Genomic DNA, 15,499 nt, shown 5'->3' with positions numbered 1-15,499 from the left:
CACACTGGGGCGCATGTAGCAGAACCAGCTCCCCTCCCTTCCCAGGCCAGCGCAGGCACCTCCATCCCTGCAGATTGGTGAGTGAGCTGGAGCGGGGTGCACACAGCCCCCCAGAACTGGGCAGTCTGCAGAGGCCCCTCCGGCAGGCCCACTCCCTCAGCCACCCCAGCACCAGAACACCGCAGCTGCAGGCAGAGGGAGGGGAGAGGTATTTTTATTTGGGTCCATTTGTGCCTTGATGGGAGCAGGCTGGTGCCTCCCCCGGCTCCTCAGTGGGCAGCCCGGCTCTGCCCCGCCCTGGCTCAGTGGCTGATCTCCATCTCACCCTCATCCTCGTCGGCGCTGAAGCCGGAGAAGCTGATTGGCTGGCAGGTCAGGTTGCGCAGGTTGATGAGGCAGGCTGTCTGGGTGGCGCTGAAGTCGGGAATGGTCACCAGCAGCACCTGCTGCCCATCCACCCCTGCGAGACAAACATAGGGGCTGAGCTGGGCCCCTGGCTCAACCCTGGCCATGGAGCTGCCACATTTCCCACATGTTGCATCAGTTGTGCACCTGGACCCCATTGCTAGGCCGGGAGCTCTGTCCCTCCCCAACCCTGCGGAGACTGGTGGGGGGTCAGCAGCCGTCCTGCCATCTGGGCCAGAATCTGTTTAGCCATGGGGTCACCTCCAACTGTGGTTCATGCTGCTTGTGACCAGCACAGAGGCCCAGCTCCTGGCTCTATGGGAGTGGGCCATGTACCCAACCCAACCTCCTCCCACATGCGCTGCCCAGGTGCTGCCCCTGCTGAGGGGACAGCTGGCTGGGTCTTCCCAGCATGCACTGGTGCACATCCATCCAGCAGTGACACCTATGGGAACCATCTCAACACCAGAGCAGCAGGACCCCACATTCTCCAAGGACACTGAGGATCCGACTGCTGGGGCCTCCTTTCCCTCCCGGCACTGTCATGGTGAGGTACACGGAGCAACCCCCGCCAGCAGGCCTCTGGGCCCCTCACCTGTGAGCTCCTTGGATCGGAAGCTTGGCGCGTTCCCGCAGAAGTAGACGTGAGGGCAGTCGGTGAAGATGAAGGGGTCGGTCTTGTAGAAAGGGTAGCAGCCTGGAAGATGATGCAGGCTGTTAAGGAGCGCCCGGCTCCATGCCCTGAGGGCTTAGCTAGAAATCAGCAACTCCTCCACCTGCAGGAGCACCCTACCAAATGGCAGGACGGCCGCCTGCCCACCAGTGCTAGTGGCCTCTTGCCAATTCCCAGCTCCAATGGTGATGCAGAGAAATGGGGTGTTGTGCTGCCCCGGGGAACCCCTGGGGTAGACCCCTCCACAGCCTCCAGAGTTGGGGGTTTGTTCTGCTGTCGTTCTCAGAGCCAGCAGGACTGGGATCTGATGCTCAGAGTCCAGGCCCACTAGCGGCCTCCTAGACTCCTGCCCCTGCTGCACGGCAGCTCTTGGCCACCTGTTGCCAGCCTGGGCACAGGAGGCGAGTTATATGGGCCTGTGGTGCCCGTGCTCCACCAATATTCAAGGTGGACCCAGCTCCACCAATGTTTGGGCTTATATTTTCAGAGCCACTCCACCCATAAGAAGGATTGGGGCAGCCACCCCAGGCCCCGCGCTTGGTCCAGGATGGTTTCGGGAGTTAGCAGGGGGCCCGATGCTGACAGCAGCGAGTGACCTGGCCCCAGCCTGCCCCATTCTGCTCCGCCCATGAGCCAGGGGTAGGTGTGAGCACCGCCTCCAGATCCACTCCCCTCAGCACCATCTCAGCTCACACGCTCAGACCCCCTCCTGCGCGCCCAGGCCCACGGCGGGGGTCCCTGCCCAGCCCCTTACCAAGGGTGTCTGGGGCCGTGGGGCTGAGATGCCCGACACGAAGCGTCCACTCCAGGATCTCCAGGTAGTCCTCCATGCTGCTGTATTTGAAGATGTCACTGACATTCTGGCCAGACGTGCCCAGAAACCTGGAGAGCAACGGGAGTCAGGCTGCTTGGAGGCTGAGTTGTTCCCTGTGCTGCCCCCACTGCCCAGCCCTGACTGTGCCAGCTCAGGGCCCCACACCACTGCCCACCACACCCCAGACCTTTCGCTAAGCCACTGCCCGCTCCACCCTGTGCTGCCCAGCAGTCGGAGGGGTGGGGTTTTCCCGGGCTTCCCTCTGGCATCAGCATGGAGCCAGCAGTGGGGACACAAAGCGCTGCCCATCTGTTTGCCTTGCCGCCCCTGGTGCCAAGGAAAGGGCTTTACCGGACCCCGTCGATGTCGGCCTGGTAGGGGTTGGTGACCAGCTGCAGTGTGGAATAGGCGCCCGCCAGGGGGAACATACAGTGATGTAGTGGCTGCTGGGGCAGCGTGTAGTTAGTGGGGTCAAACTCGCCGGGCATCACGTCCACCGGCACAGAAGTCTGCAAGCAAACGGAGCAATCAGAGCCAGGCTCCTGCGCAAAGCTGTTGGCTGCCCCCCCACTCCAGGAGCAGCGATCCCCAGCCTCCTCACACTGAGCTGCAGCAGGATCTCGTCCAGCATCTTCACCGCCTCCACGCTCGCAGCCTGGGTCTTCTTGGTTAGGTACTTTGCCTGCAAGAACAAGTCCGGAGAAGTGTCAGAGGAGCAGCCGCCTCAGACTAGCCTCGGGCCAGCATGGTACCTGCTGAGCCCCCCTGCGGGAGGCAGGAGTCCTCCCAGCCATGCCCCAGGTGGGCAAACCCCAGGACAGGCTGGGCGGCCACAACAGAGTGAGCCCCAGCCCACGTGGCAGCTACATGGGTAAGGAAGCGGAGCCAGGTGCCAGCTCCCCCTTGCCCTGGCATGATTCCCACTGCGGGCCCAGAGGGTGGCTGCGCTCTGGTGATGCTCTGTCCCCCAGGAGCCCCGGCTGTCCAAGGGGACAGCACTCACCCATGGTACAGCTGCTCAGACCCCTCCCTGCTACAGGCCATCTGCCAGCACTGCCTCCTCTGCTGGCTAGGGCTGGGCTCTCGGGCGCTGTCCATTTGACCCCACTGGAGGGTACCCCTTCCCCCCACATCCTTACTGGGCAGAGGAGACCATGCAGACCCCAGCACAGCTCCCCATGGGCGGCCCCTCCCTTTGCTACCCTTTCCAACCCACTCTCGGGGCTGTTTGCCCACCCAACAGGTCACCAGCACCACAGGGAGGAGAGGCAGCTGGCAGCGACTAGTGGTGCCTGGCATGCGTAGCTTCCTGGGGCTGGCTGTGAGGAGCCATCTCTCTCCCGGAGTCCCTTGTCAGTCCAGGCAGCTCCCTAGCTAATTTATCTGCCTCAAGTCTAGAGACCGGCAGGGCCATGCCCTCCCAGCACCCAGATCCCATTAGGCATCTCCAGCGAGTCCCTCTGCTAGTTCACCTGGAACCTGGGCACATTCCAGAGATCCAGCATGGAGGCCTGTGCCCAGCCCAGTGCCTGCTTCCCCTGCCCATGCAAGTACCACTCAGAGCAGACAGATGCATTCAGTGCTGGGGAAAAGCACCGGATTGAGAAGCCTCCACTGACCCATGCAACCAATGCATCATAGGTAGCGTGCACCTTCCCCCTGCACTGGGGAGCGAGTCTCTGTGGCCTGTGCTGGGGCTGCCAGCTGGGGGCCCTCACCTTGTTGATGGTGTCTTTGTTCTGCGTGTTCTGGCTGAGCAGGTTGCCTGCCAGAATGACCCGGGAGATCTGCGCCGCACAGCTCTGCTCGCCCTCAGCCCCCAACTGCCCCGTCACCACGTCCACCAGCAGCTGCATGCCCAGGAAACTCTCACCGCTCCCGCCGCCGAGGCCCAGGCCGGACACCAGCAAGACAAACCTGTGGCCCAAAGCAACAGGTGGGTGCCCTGCCGTCTGGCACACCTGGGCAGTGGGTGGATTACCTAGGCACGTGCAGTGCCTCGCCATGGTAGCCAGGCCATCGTTACCAAGCAGGAGAGCACACAAGGGAGATGAAGCTGCAGAGTTCAAGGCCAATTTCAGGCCAAGCAGACCCAGCAAAGCCCTGAGAGCTGAAGGCACCAGCGACGCTGCAGGGTTTGAATGCTGGCGGTGCCGACCCTTGCAGGGTGTCTGGGACCATCCCCTTGTGACGAACTGGGATTGCTCTTAATGTTTCCTCTGAATACTGTAGGGGTGCCTCAGTTTCCCCTATGAATTTCTTAAATCTCTAGGTGGTGGGATAAGGGGGTGTAATTGTTGCAGAGCAAAGGGCCAGTGTACATAAATGGCTGACACTCTGTCTCCTGGCAACTGATGGCCTGGGCCCTTCCCCCCGCAAGGTGATAGCTAAAGGTGTTGGAGAACAAGGAATCAGGTGACCTCCTGGCCCAGGAAAGGGACAAAGCCCAGAGTAGAAGGGGTTGGAGAGGGAGGCAGTTTGGAACTGGCTGGGGACATGGAGTGAGGGCAGACGTGGGCGTCTGGCTCACTGCCCTCCAAAATGGACCCAACTGAGGGGTCCTGTTCTCTGTACCTACAAACTCTGGTTTAGACCGTGTTCTTGTCATCTAATAAACCTCTGTTTTACTGGCTGGCTGAGAGTCACATCTGACTGCAAAGTGGGGGTGCAGAACCCTCTGGCTTCCCCAGGACCCCACCAGGGTGGACTTGCTGTGGGAAGCGCATGGAGGGGCAGAGGATGCTGAATGCTCCAAGGTCAGACCCAGGAAGGTGAAGCCGTGTGAGCTTCTTGCCCTCCGCTCTCAGAGAAGACACTTCACCAGAGTCTTGACTGACTTTGTAGGGAGCAGTTCCAGAGCATCGCCCAGGGACTCCGTGACACCCCGTCACAGGGCAGCAGGTGATGATAGTGCTGGCATCAGCAGTGGGCACCTGGGGAAGGGGATCGGAGCCCCAATTCCATCAGCCGTTTTCAGGGAGGGGGAAGCACCACTCCGCACTGGGAGACGAGGCAGCAATGGACTTCAGGCCATGTCGCCCCTCCCTGCCTGGGCCTTCCCGTCCCGACACAAGGAACAGGCAGGGCAGGCTGGGTGCAGAGGGATGGGATGGAAGAGCCTCTGCAAAGCCCTAGGCAATGGGCATCCTCAGCTGCTTCACCAGCCCCTGGCTTAGAGGCCTGGTACCTACTGCCAGCCCTGCACTACAGGGAAGGGGAGTCAGGCGAGAGCCACCCCCTCATGGCTGGCACTGTGCCATGTTCACACTCCTGGCAGGGTGCCTCGAGGGAGGCTGCCTCACCTGTCAGTGCTGGGCCCTCTCCGGGGCAGCTGCCGGGGCAGGTCGGCAAAACAGTGATCTTCCACCACGAACCTGCCATCCTCCCTCTCCGAGCCATAGAGGGCGAGGATGGTCCCTGAGCGCAGCACGAGGGAGAAGCAGCATTAGGCAGGTCCATCTCAGCCTGCCTGCGAGAAGCCAGGGCCACGCACAGCACCCACTGCGCCCCACCCGGGGTTCTGCACTGGTCACTCAGGATGCCCGGAAGGGAGAAGAGCCCATCCTGGATCCAAGTGAGCTACCACCCTCCACTCCTCCCACCCTCTGCCACAGACAGGGAGCTCTGGTGATGTTGCCAGGGCATTTAGTACTTGGCACACACCCGTCTGGTCTCAAGGAGGGAAGGGTCTACAGCCTGGCACAGGGTGGCCAGGAGCTGTTTTGTCTCAGTGCATTGGCACCCCAGCCCGGCTGGCTGCATGGGACTGTGGCAGCTCCGGCGCTACGTACCTGTCACAAGCTTTTGAATGTCGATAGCTCCCTCCAGCTTGATCCGCTGCAGCTCATCCTCCAGGATCAGCTCGTCCGACTGGTGGATGTATTTGGTGCGGGGAGGCTGCGGCAGCAGGTTGTGCTGTGGAGACAAGCCAGGCCGTTGGCATGCTCTAGGAACATAGCATGAACGGCCCCAAAGGTTCCCCTGCCATCAAGCAGAGCAGATGCATGAGCAGGGTCCAGGAGCGAATGGAGGCTCCTGCACATGAAACATGGGCCCCAGCAACTCAAGCGCAGTGGCCTGTTTTTTAAAGCCACACTCTTCGTGGAAGGCAGAGCTTTGGTACCGAGCCACTAACCCTGTTTTGCTGGAGCTGCAGGAATTTTCCAGGGTCCCGGCAAAACAATCTTTGCTACCCAGCTGCAAATTATCATTGACACATGTTTTCTCCTCACAGTTTTCTGGTGCAGAGGACATGCAAACAGTAACTTGGAGACCTACCCAAGGAGGATGTTACTCATCCTGGTGGTACCATCTGCCAGAAAGCCTTCTGCTGGCAGCCTTAGAATATGTCTTTGCAATCACACAGGGAAGAGCACTGCTCTGTTTGCCTAGAGTTGGCAGAAAGGCTGCAAGCTTTATTCCTGAGCAAAGATCTTCCTCTTTCCAGTGGCTGAGCCCTGGCCAAGTCGTTTGGATGTGACAGTGAGGGATTCGGAGCTGCATGGGAATGTCTGTGAATAAGGCTACGATTTTGGCACAGAGGTTATGGTGTCCACAATAATGGTGAACGTGAATCAATTCCATGACGAGTCCACCCCACATTTGCCTTGCAGCAACAGCTCCCATCTTTTGGGGCTGTGACTGGTCCCCTCTCTGGGCACTGCGACCTGGGGCATTGAGTGTCAGTGCCATGCAGGTCTAGTGCATCCACCTGTCCCCACCACCGCCACAGAACGCCAGTCAAATTTGGCCCAGCTGCCTCTCTATCTCCATCTATGGAAGGATGGACATGCCAAGCCTGAGTAGTGCTGGAAGCACATGGGCCAGGTCGCAAAGCCCAGAGCTGGGCCAGTCCAGCGGGACCGGAGCTGGGCGAGTGCAGGGTGGGCTCGCTTTCCACACACCCTCCTCCTTTCCGGGACTTACTGTTTTTTCTGGCACCAGTGCTGTGAAATTTACTAAAAAATTCTGTGCCAAAATCATGGCCTTATTTACGAAAACTATCTGCTCGTTATTTCGGTCTGATTGTTGCCAAGGGGACAGACTGTAGGAATACATGGGGTTAATTTGCCAAAGAGGCTGTTTGCAGACAGGCGGCTGACGGACAGGCAGGATGAGTAACTTTGGGTGTTTCTACCTCCAGCCCCCTGCTGAGCGAGTTGGAGTAATTTGTCAAGGAAGGAATGGGTTAGGAGTGGAGTCCAAGCTTGTCAACACAGAGGAACAAAGATCGCTCCCAACCAGAGTTAGAAGGGCACGCTCCCAGAAGCTGACAGACAGTTAAGGGCTACAGGCTGACAGCCAGGGCACAACAGTCTGGAGTCAGACAGGCCTGCCTAGGACTTTATGCGAGATAAATGGATAAACAGATCCTCTGTCGTTTTAATACGCATTTCTCTGCACTGCTTTGTGCCTACGGTTAAACAAAACACTTTTCGTTTAGGGAGGCTGTTTAGGGTCACTGAAGCCACTGTCCACAAGCCCCCCAAAGGGACAAACTGTAGGTGCCAAACTAGGTTGGTTCCCAGGATGCTGCAGCCCAGGGCCCAGGCCAAGCGTGGGAGAAAGGCAGGATTCCACCACAGGAGAAGTAAAGGCCCAAGGAGCTGCGCTCAGAAACACCACTAAGGGGGCAGAGATGCAGCAAACCCAGTTGTCACAGCAATGCTAGGAAGCATTTGCAAAGGGATGGTGTCATTTCAAAAACTAGAGGTGAAAGCAGTTCCAGGAGCTATCCCTGCCCACATCCCTCCAGCAGGGTTTGTGCTTGGACAGTCCCAGCTGCCTGTTTTAACGAGTCTCTCTTCCCCTCGAGCCAAATGTACAGCTGGGGAAACTGATTCTCCGGGACAGGACGCAGCACAAAGCGCTGTCACACTCCCCAGACTCAGAACACAGAGAGCAATTCAGCCAGCATGATGGAGGCTGCTGGGGTGACAAAGCAGGGACTAAGCATTCAGGGGATTTTTAAATGTGAAAATAGGACACGCTCCTGCCAAGGATAGCTTGGAGTTCATTGTGGTCTGCCCCAGTGTGGGACCCTGCACTGAGAGCAGGCAGGAGATGAAAGGGGTCGCCCAGCCTGACTGCTCATGGATTCGCTTGCCAGGCTCTGAGCCCCTCCCACTGTCATTACCTCCTCACTGATCTCCCGGAGGATGGAGGGCTGCAGCTGCATGGACTTGAAGAGGGTTCCCACTATGCAGCACTTCTCTGCGGTCTGCAGCTCACACAGCTTCCTTACGGCTATGCCGCTGCCTGCAGAGAGAAGCACAACTCAGCTTCTCCAGACATTTCAACTGCCTGAGGAACTGGCCACGCTCACAGCCACCCTGGAGGGGAGTCAGTCACACAACATGGCTATGGGACCTCTAAAGGGACGGTCGAGAAACATCTGAAGGGCACAAACGCTAACGGTGAAAAATGGGGGTAGGCATGTGAAAGGGTGTGGGACTGGGCGAAAGGGTAGGATTGGTAACTGGTGAGTGCCAGGCTCTGTTCTGTGGGGCAAATCCCTCAGGGAAGCTGCCACAGAGGCCTTGAATGCACCATAGACAGCAAACCTGCATGGGGCAGTGGGTTTGAGGGAGCAAGAACTGTCTCTTCTGTGTCTGGGAAAGGAACCCCTCAGCCCCCAAACAGCTAACACTAACTCTAGATCCCCGAAGAGGCCAGTGGCCCAGGAATAACAGTTCTCCCAGTGCCCAGAGTCACTGTCTTGCCTTCGACTCATCCTAGTCTCTGCACCATCACCAAGAGCATCAACACGCAGTCCGGGGAGACAGAGCCCAAGCCCATGGGTCCCTGCGGCCCCATGCCAGGATGTCAGTGCAGCAGGCAGGACACCCAGCCCGTGACACAGAACCCACATCTCTAGTTCAGAGAAACCAGCAAGGGTAAGGTCGTGTTCCAGCTAAGCCCTCCATGGGGCCCTCGGGAGCTGGGATGTCCCAGGAGGTCCTTTTTATCTGTGGTCATTACCCTGTGATCACCTCCAGCCTGTGCTCCTTGGGGCACAACAGGAAACAGCTCCCAAGTCCGAGCCATATGCTCCCCCCGAGTGCAATCGCTACACTGCTGTGCGTTTTCAGGGGAGGGCAATTACTCACTGGAATGCCTCCCCTAGGGCTGTGGGAATACTCAGCCCTTGGAGTCATTAAATCCTTCCAGTAATACTCTCTAGCTGCACCACCTGTTCCTATGCTGGGTGCTGGAACCCTCGGGGGATATACTCCTGCCTGGGGGAGAGGCCAGACTAGATGATCACAGTGGGTCCTCCTGGCCTTTAAAATACGAATTCTCTGGCTCTGCACTGAAACAAAAGGGGACGACACCCTCTAGTGCAGCCAAGGAAACTGCACCGATGCCAGAGCAGCCGGCGTTCAATTCTCCAGCCCACACTTGTGGGAAGGCAGAGCCTGGTGCTGGCAGCTGGATTCGGCCAGCAGTGGAACATGCTAGTTATTAAAGTGAGCAGTCGGGATTGGTGACCATCCAACGAGAGGGGCTGCTGGACAGACAGAAGGAAGTATTGCTTCACACAACGCACGGGCAGCCTGTGGAGCTCGTGGCTGGGAGATGTTGTGAAGGCCAAAAGTATAACAGGGTTCAGAAAAGTAGAAGACAAGTTCCTGGAGGACAGGTCCATCAATGGCTATTAGCCATGATGGTCAGGGATGCAACCCCATGCTCTGGTGTCCCGAAACCTCTGACTGCCAGAAGCTGGGACTGGACGACAGGGGTTAGATCACTCGATAAATTGCCCTGTTCTGTTCATTCCCTCTGAAGCACCTGGCACTGGCTGCTGTTGGAAGACAGGATACGGGGCTAGATGGACCATTGGTTTGACCCAGTACAGGTATTCTTAGGACTTCAGTCTGGGGATTCAACACAAGGCTCTGGAAATTCTGGTCCCCTTCCACTTGCCAGCCAAGATCCGAGTTCAGGATTCTGCACTTCCCTCACAACGTTCAACGATACCACTAACAGCCATCTAGGCAGACGTGGCTGTCAGTACCGGCGATGCCACTGACATCTGGATTGTGCTCTCGGCAGGCAAGTAAAGGAGGAACTGATTCCCCTAACGTTTCCCTTCCAAGTGTCATTTATACATTGAGAGCTGAGTCCATCCCAGGGGCACACAGATCAAACTGCCTGCTCTCTTTCCACTCTGCTCACTGACATATTGGGCTGTTTGACCAGCACAGGTGACAATGGGAAGGTCAGAAATCATAGCTAGAGGGCCACTGGCAACACTAGCCCCCCAAATGACCTTTGTTCTCTTATTTCAGTGCAAGTAACCAGAACTCTGCTTCACCCCGTAGATCGACACCCTAGTCGGCATGCCACAGCCGGTCTGGAAACCCAGCACCCCCGTGCCCACTATGGAAAGGGAGAACTCTCATCAATCAAGACACATTCATAGGTTTCAAGGCCAGAAGAGACCATTACAATCACCTAGAGTGGCCTCCTGCATCGACCAGGCCAGAGAACCTCAGCCGGTGATTCCTCCACCCAGCCCAGAACTCTGCTCAGGGCTCAGCATGGCAGCGCATGCACGCACATAGCATTCAAGCCAGAGATTTACAAGACCACTCCAGGAAGCAGGACAAGGATGGTCAGTCCTTCCCGTGGGGCCTTGCCCTCCCTGGGCTGCAGAGCTCTGATCAGCCACAACAGTTCTGACTGTTCCCGGGGAGCAGGGCTCAGCACTGTGACTGCATTTCAGTTCCATTAGTTCCTGCGCAGCCTAAACAGGATAATTTAAAAAAAAAAAAATTCCTCAGGCTCCAAGACAAATGTTGAAATAGAAATTCCATGAGAGGCTCAGCTAATCTAGACTCGGAGGCTGATTCTGCGTCATTTCCCTTTGCATCCGGCCTCTGTTCTTCCCCAAGGAAGTCAGGGAGGGGCTCAAGGACATCTGTAGGGGAACACACTGCAAGAGTCTTAGACACAAGGCACTACAGAAAGATTAAACATTAGTCTAGCTGTACCCAGACTCTCAGGCTCGGAGCTGTCAGGGTTTCATGAGCTGATTAAGGCTGAGGCTGGCTAACATGGAGATGAAGGATGGGCTTGTTTACACAAAAGAGCTATTCCAGAATAACTCCTCATATGGGGGACACACATAATCCAGAAAACAAGTGCCTTTTCCCCGGTTTAACTTCACCCCCTTCCAAAAGAGAATCCATTCTGGAAGCTAAACTGAAGGAAGGCACTCGCATTCTGGAATAAGTGGGCCCACATGGGGAGTCATTCCAGAATTAGTATCAGAGGGGTAGCCATGTTAGTCTGGATCTGTAAAAAGCAACAGAGTCTCCTGTGGCACCTTATAGACTAACAGATGTATCGGAGCATAAGCTTTCGCGGGTTTCGTGATTAGCTATTTCAGTACATTTCCAAGTGTAGATAAACCGTGGGAGAGAAACCCCTAAACCTACTTTTATACTGGATTGTCTCCCTGTTTTCTTGGGCTCCCCAGTCTGACTGTATCACCTGCTGTATCTGGTCTTAGACTGAAGCTGTTTACAGCAAGAGCTTGTCTTTTAGTCTGTGTTTATTCGGGGACGAGCACATGGTCTAAGACTGGCCTAGGTGCTACCAGTTATTAGTCCTGGCTGGCTGCTGTTGCCTCCCACAGGGATTCCCCCACTCTTGGCATTAACCTTTTAATTTTCAAAGGGAACCCACCAAAAGGTGCGTGCGTGTAGGTAGGAGGAGGTGGTTGTGCCTGATGAGTGAAGAAAGCCTGAGGAGGAGGCTGCCTTTGTCCTTTTCCTGCTAGGAAGGTTCTCTCAGCTCATTTCATATTAGAATGAAGGCTGTGCCTGCCACAGGAGGGCACAGACAACTGCAAAATGAAAACGCTTATGAGCACAGACATATCAACCAAGTGGAAACAGATTAGTTGAGAGGGGAAGTGGTTTGGAGAGACTGCCTGCAGCTTTGCTCTTGTTATTCTCTCTCGAATCCTGACGACACACAAACACTGCAGCACTTTAACTAGCCCGGGATAGCTACATTGATACAGCTCCACTAGTGTGGATGCAGTTACATTGGCATAAAGGTGCTTATACCAGGACAGCTATTCTTGTATGGGAGGGACTTCGGGCAGCCTCGCCACAGCCCTAGGTCCAGCAAGAATTCTAACTAACAAGGATGGAAGGACACTGCTCCCCAGTGTTAGTTTGCACTTTGCTGGGAAATGCCACTTCTGCTGTTTATGTGAGAGTTTGAATACATTGCTAGTGCCAGGGGCTGGACAGGCAGCCCAGGGAGTCAAGCCATGCCTATCCCCATGCAGGGCAGGTACAGCACAGAGCGCAGAAGGACAGGCTTCCTGCCCCAAACTGGCCCTGACCAGCACACTTAGAGGGACTCACCACTTCACAGAGGTAACTTATAGATTCATAGACTTTAATGTCAGAAGGGACCATTATGATCTAGTCTGACATCGCAGGCTACACAACCGCACCGACCCACTCTTGAAAAAGCCCCCTAACCTCTGGCTGAGTTACTGATGTCCTCAAATCACGATTTCAAGTTACAGAGAATCCACCGTTTCCACTAGTTTAAACCTGCAAGTGACTTGTATCCCATGCTGCAGAGGAAGGCAACCCCCTGCCACAGTCTCTGACAATCTGACCTGGGGGGAAATTCCTTCCCAGCCCCAAATATGGAGATCAGTTTGACCCTGAGCATGTGGACAAGACCCACCAGCCAGACACCTGGGGAAGAATTCTCTGCAGCAACTCAGAGCCCGCCCCATCTAGTGTCCCATCACAGGCTATTGGGGATAACAGGAGATTTCATCCTCCACCCAGCTGCCAACCAGGGGCCTCCATGAGTGACCACTGGGGGTGGGGGTGAGGGGGGGAGCTGCTCTGGTGGAGACACTTGCCCACTAGTGAGCGTCCTGAGATAATCAACTGATTTAACCCAGGCTAATGAAAAGCTACCTGATAGAAACTGCTTGTTCCTGGGCTGGACTCAGACCATCAGCAGCCTAGCAATAAAACACTCCACTGTATCATCATACCCCAGAGCCAGCAATTTCAGCACCATTACAGGACACTGAAGCACTTTGTACGAATTCCTCGGCTATTCCTTTGTCTTCTGAACATGACCTTTAACACCTAGCAAACATTATCTCTCCCTGTCTACCAGTATCACAAGCCAGATGCCTTGGGTTACTCTGTAGCAAATAATACAGCATCACCAATTCCGAGAGAGCAAAGATCATGAACCAGCCCTCCCACCTCAAAATCATGAGACTTTTAAAAAAACAATCTGCGCTGTTTCCTTGACCCTTTGTTTGAAGCTTTTAGCAGTCACGTTTCAATTTGTTCTCTGCAACCATTTTTGTTTTTCTTTTAAATGAAAGCTGGGATTCTCACATAATCACCTGCCTCCAGGAGCTGGGGCTTCAAGAAAAACACTAAATACTGCAAGGCGCACAATCACATTGAGAGAGTGGGCAATACTGCAACACCCTCAAAGGTGGGCATAACTCTGGGAAGGGGCTTGTATGGCAGCATAGCACAGGGCCCCATAAAAAAGATTTAAACCCCCCTACAGAAGGAATTCAAAAGTAAACCAAGAAGCTGACCTGGCCAGATGGCATGAAATTCTATAACAACCATTAATCATGTTCTCCTAGTTATAGGGGAGTCACACATTGGCCAGTGTCTTCCAAAAAGGAGCCAGTTATTTATCTTTAGCCAGCGAGTTCTGGTATCTGCAGGCGTTTGCATCATACAGCGCAATAAGGAGGGTACCTGCCAGTTATGCTATTGCACATCATTTTAGGGCTGACTTCTGACACTCTACAGCAGTTACATGTTTGAAAGGAAACTAATTCAGGTATAGTAATTCCATCAGTAAACAGCAATGCAGCCCACAGGAGCAAGGAAATGATCACTTGAACCTGCAATCACCAAGCCCACAGGGTCTCTTGCTCACACGCCCGGCACTCTGCTGGAAACATACTCTATAACAATCTTTCCTGGCTACCGAGTGCCCATTTCAGACTCTTAATGCTACCTGAATGTAACTTTTGTTTCAGGAACACATGCCTCCTTTTTAGCGAGCCCAGAGAAAGCGTTTCCAGTCCAGAATCACTGCTTGGTAATGATAGATGTCTTCACACTGAGCTGATGTGCTAGACAGCCTAAGCCTTTGGAGCGAGTCCCTAATCTGACAGGAGCAGGGCTGGAATTCAGGGCAGAAAAAGTGTTTTCTAGGACCCATGCCAAAACTTACTCATGGTTCAATTGCTTGGAATTTTGTTTTGCTTAGAAACAGCTTTCTGTGTTCTTCAAAAAAACAGAGAGACAGCACACGGCTTCCCAGCAAACAACAATTTCCCCTACCGCCTGGCAAGTGAAGTATGGCACTGGGATTCAGTTTCGGCTGCTGTCCAAAGGCAGGTTTCAGGGTAGGCAGCGAGGGGCATGGATCAACATTCACATCACACTCCCCATCAGTACCTGGCCCAAGCTGTGGAAGCTAATGATTCAATCAGCAGACCAAATTCAGTGATGAATCCTGGCCATGTGCCACCTGAGGCATGTTGCGCATACGCTAAGGACAGGCAACTAGACACCATTCTGGGAATTTTCTCCTCACCTAGGATGTTACCGTCACCTCATTAACTGGACAAAAGTATTTTGTGGAAACGAACTCACCCCATTTCTGCCGGGCTCTCTCCAGCAACAGGGGTCTCATCTGAATAAGGCGAGTGGCGTAGATGTGCGCATACTGGCGATTAAAGCTACGCTCCCCGAGCCTGAAGTGCTGGGAGCAGTTAACGTATGTGGAGACAGGCACTCTGGCAAACGTGGAGGCCTCTGCTGATGGTGGCGCCAGCAGGCCCTGGGCGGTGCGAGCTGCCTGTTCTGAGAACATGGCTGGCAATCAAGGGGCTCCTGGCGGGGCCAACAACTCTCCACCTAGGAAGATGACAAGTCCTGTTACGAACAGTTTCACTCACTCCCTGTCCCTGATCCTCCAAACCCACTCCACAGCTCCTAGGATGACATGTACTCCCCCCCCCCACCCAACTCCACCATCCCCTGCTTCCCAACCGCTGCAGTGACATGCATGCCCCCGACATCCACCATTCTTCAGACTGGAGTGACATATGCCCCCCACCCGATCCCACCATCCCCCACTTTCTGGGGTGACACATACTCACTGCAAATTCACCATCCCCTGCTCCCCAACCCTTGGGGTTACACATGCCACCTCACAAACTCCATCCCCCACACAACGCACCCCTGGGGTGACACGTGGCCTCCCCAAACTCCAGCCCCCCACACCCTAGGCCCTGCGGTGACACGTGCCCTCCACAACCCCCGCTTCCCGGGCGGCCCCCCCAGTACATGGGGAGCAGACGCAGGTTTCTAGGGCCCCTCACTCCCGGGCTACCAGCGCCAGGGGTGGACGGGGTCAGGGCCAAGGAGGTCAGAGGTCACGGTCAGAGCCCGGCAAGCTGCAGCACCGCCCGCGATGGAAAACGCGCCAACGCCATAACCCGGAAGCAGAAGGGCTGGACGGAACTGACGTAAGAGGGAGCTTGGCGTCTCCCGGGAAACCGGCCGCGC

The 15,499-nt window shown here is 55.6% G+C and overlaps 1 protein-coding gene across 2 annotated transcripts; it reads right to left on the bottom strand.

Moving 5' to 3' along the window:
* Positions 1-198: 198 nt before the first annotated feature.
* Positions 199-15,421, bottom strand: POLD2 (DNA polymerase delta 2, accessory subunit). Of its 2 annotated transcripts, none has more exons than XM_032763135.2 (11): positions 15,324-15,421; positions 14,582-14,845; positions 8,029-8,150; positions 5,684-5,807; positions 5,195-5,309; positions 3,611-3,809; positions 2,494-2,574; positions 2,244-2,401; positions 1,833-1,960; positions 1,001-1,102; positions 199-460 (listed from the first exon to the last, which is right to left on the bottom strand). In XM_032763135.2, the coding sequence occupies exons 2-11, from the start codon at positions 14,799-14,801 to the stop codon at positions 303-305; spliced, it is 1,407 nt and encodes a 468-aa protein (XP_032619026.1). In that variant the 5' UTR covers positions 14,802-14,845; positions 15,324-15,421; the 3' UTR covers positions 199-302. The 2 variants fall into 2 exon arrangements, with proteins under 2 accessions (XP_032619026.1, XP_032619036.1); XM_032763145.2 differs by lacking the exon at positions 15,324-15,421 and adding an exon at positions 15,091-15,214.
* Positions 15,422-15,499: the final 78 nt, after the last annotated feature.

The sequence above is a fragment of the Chelonoidis abingdonii genome, chromosome 2, assembly GCF_003597395.2.
Source record: "Chelonoidis abingdonii isolate Lonesome George chromosome 2, CheloAbing_2.0, whole genome shotgun sequence".
NCBI lineage: Eukaryota > Metazoa > Chordata > Testudines > Testudinidae > Chelonoidis > Chelonoidis abingdonii.
This window is presented reverse-complemented; position numbering and strand designations above follow the sequence as displayed.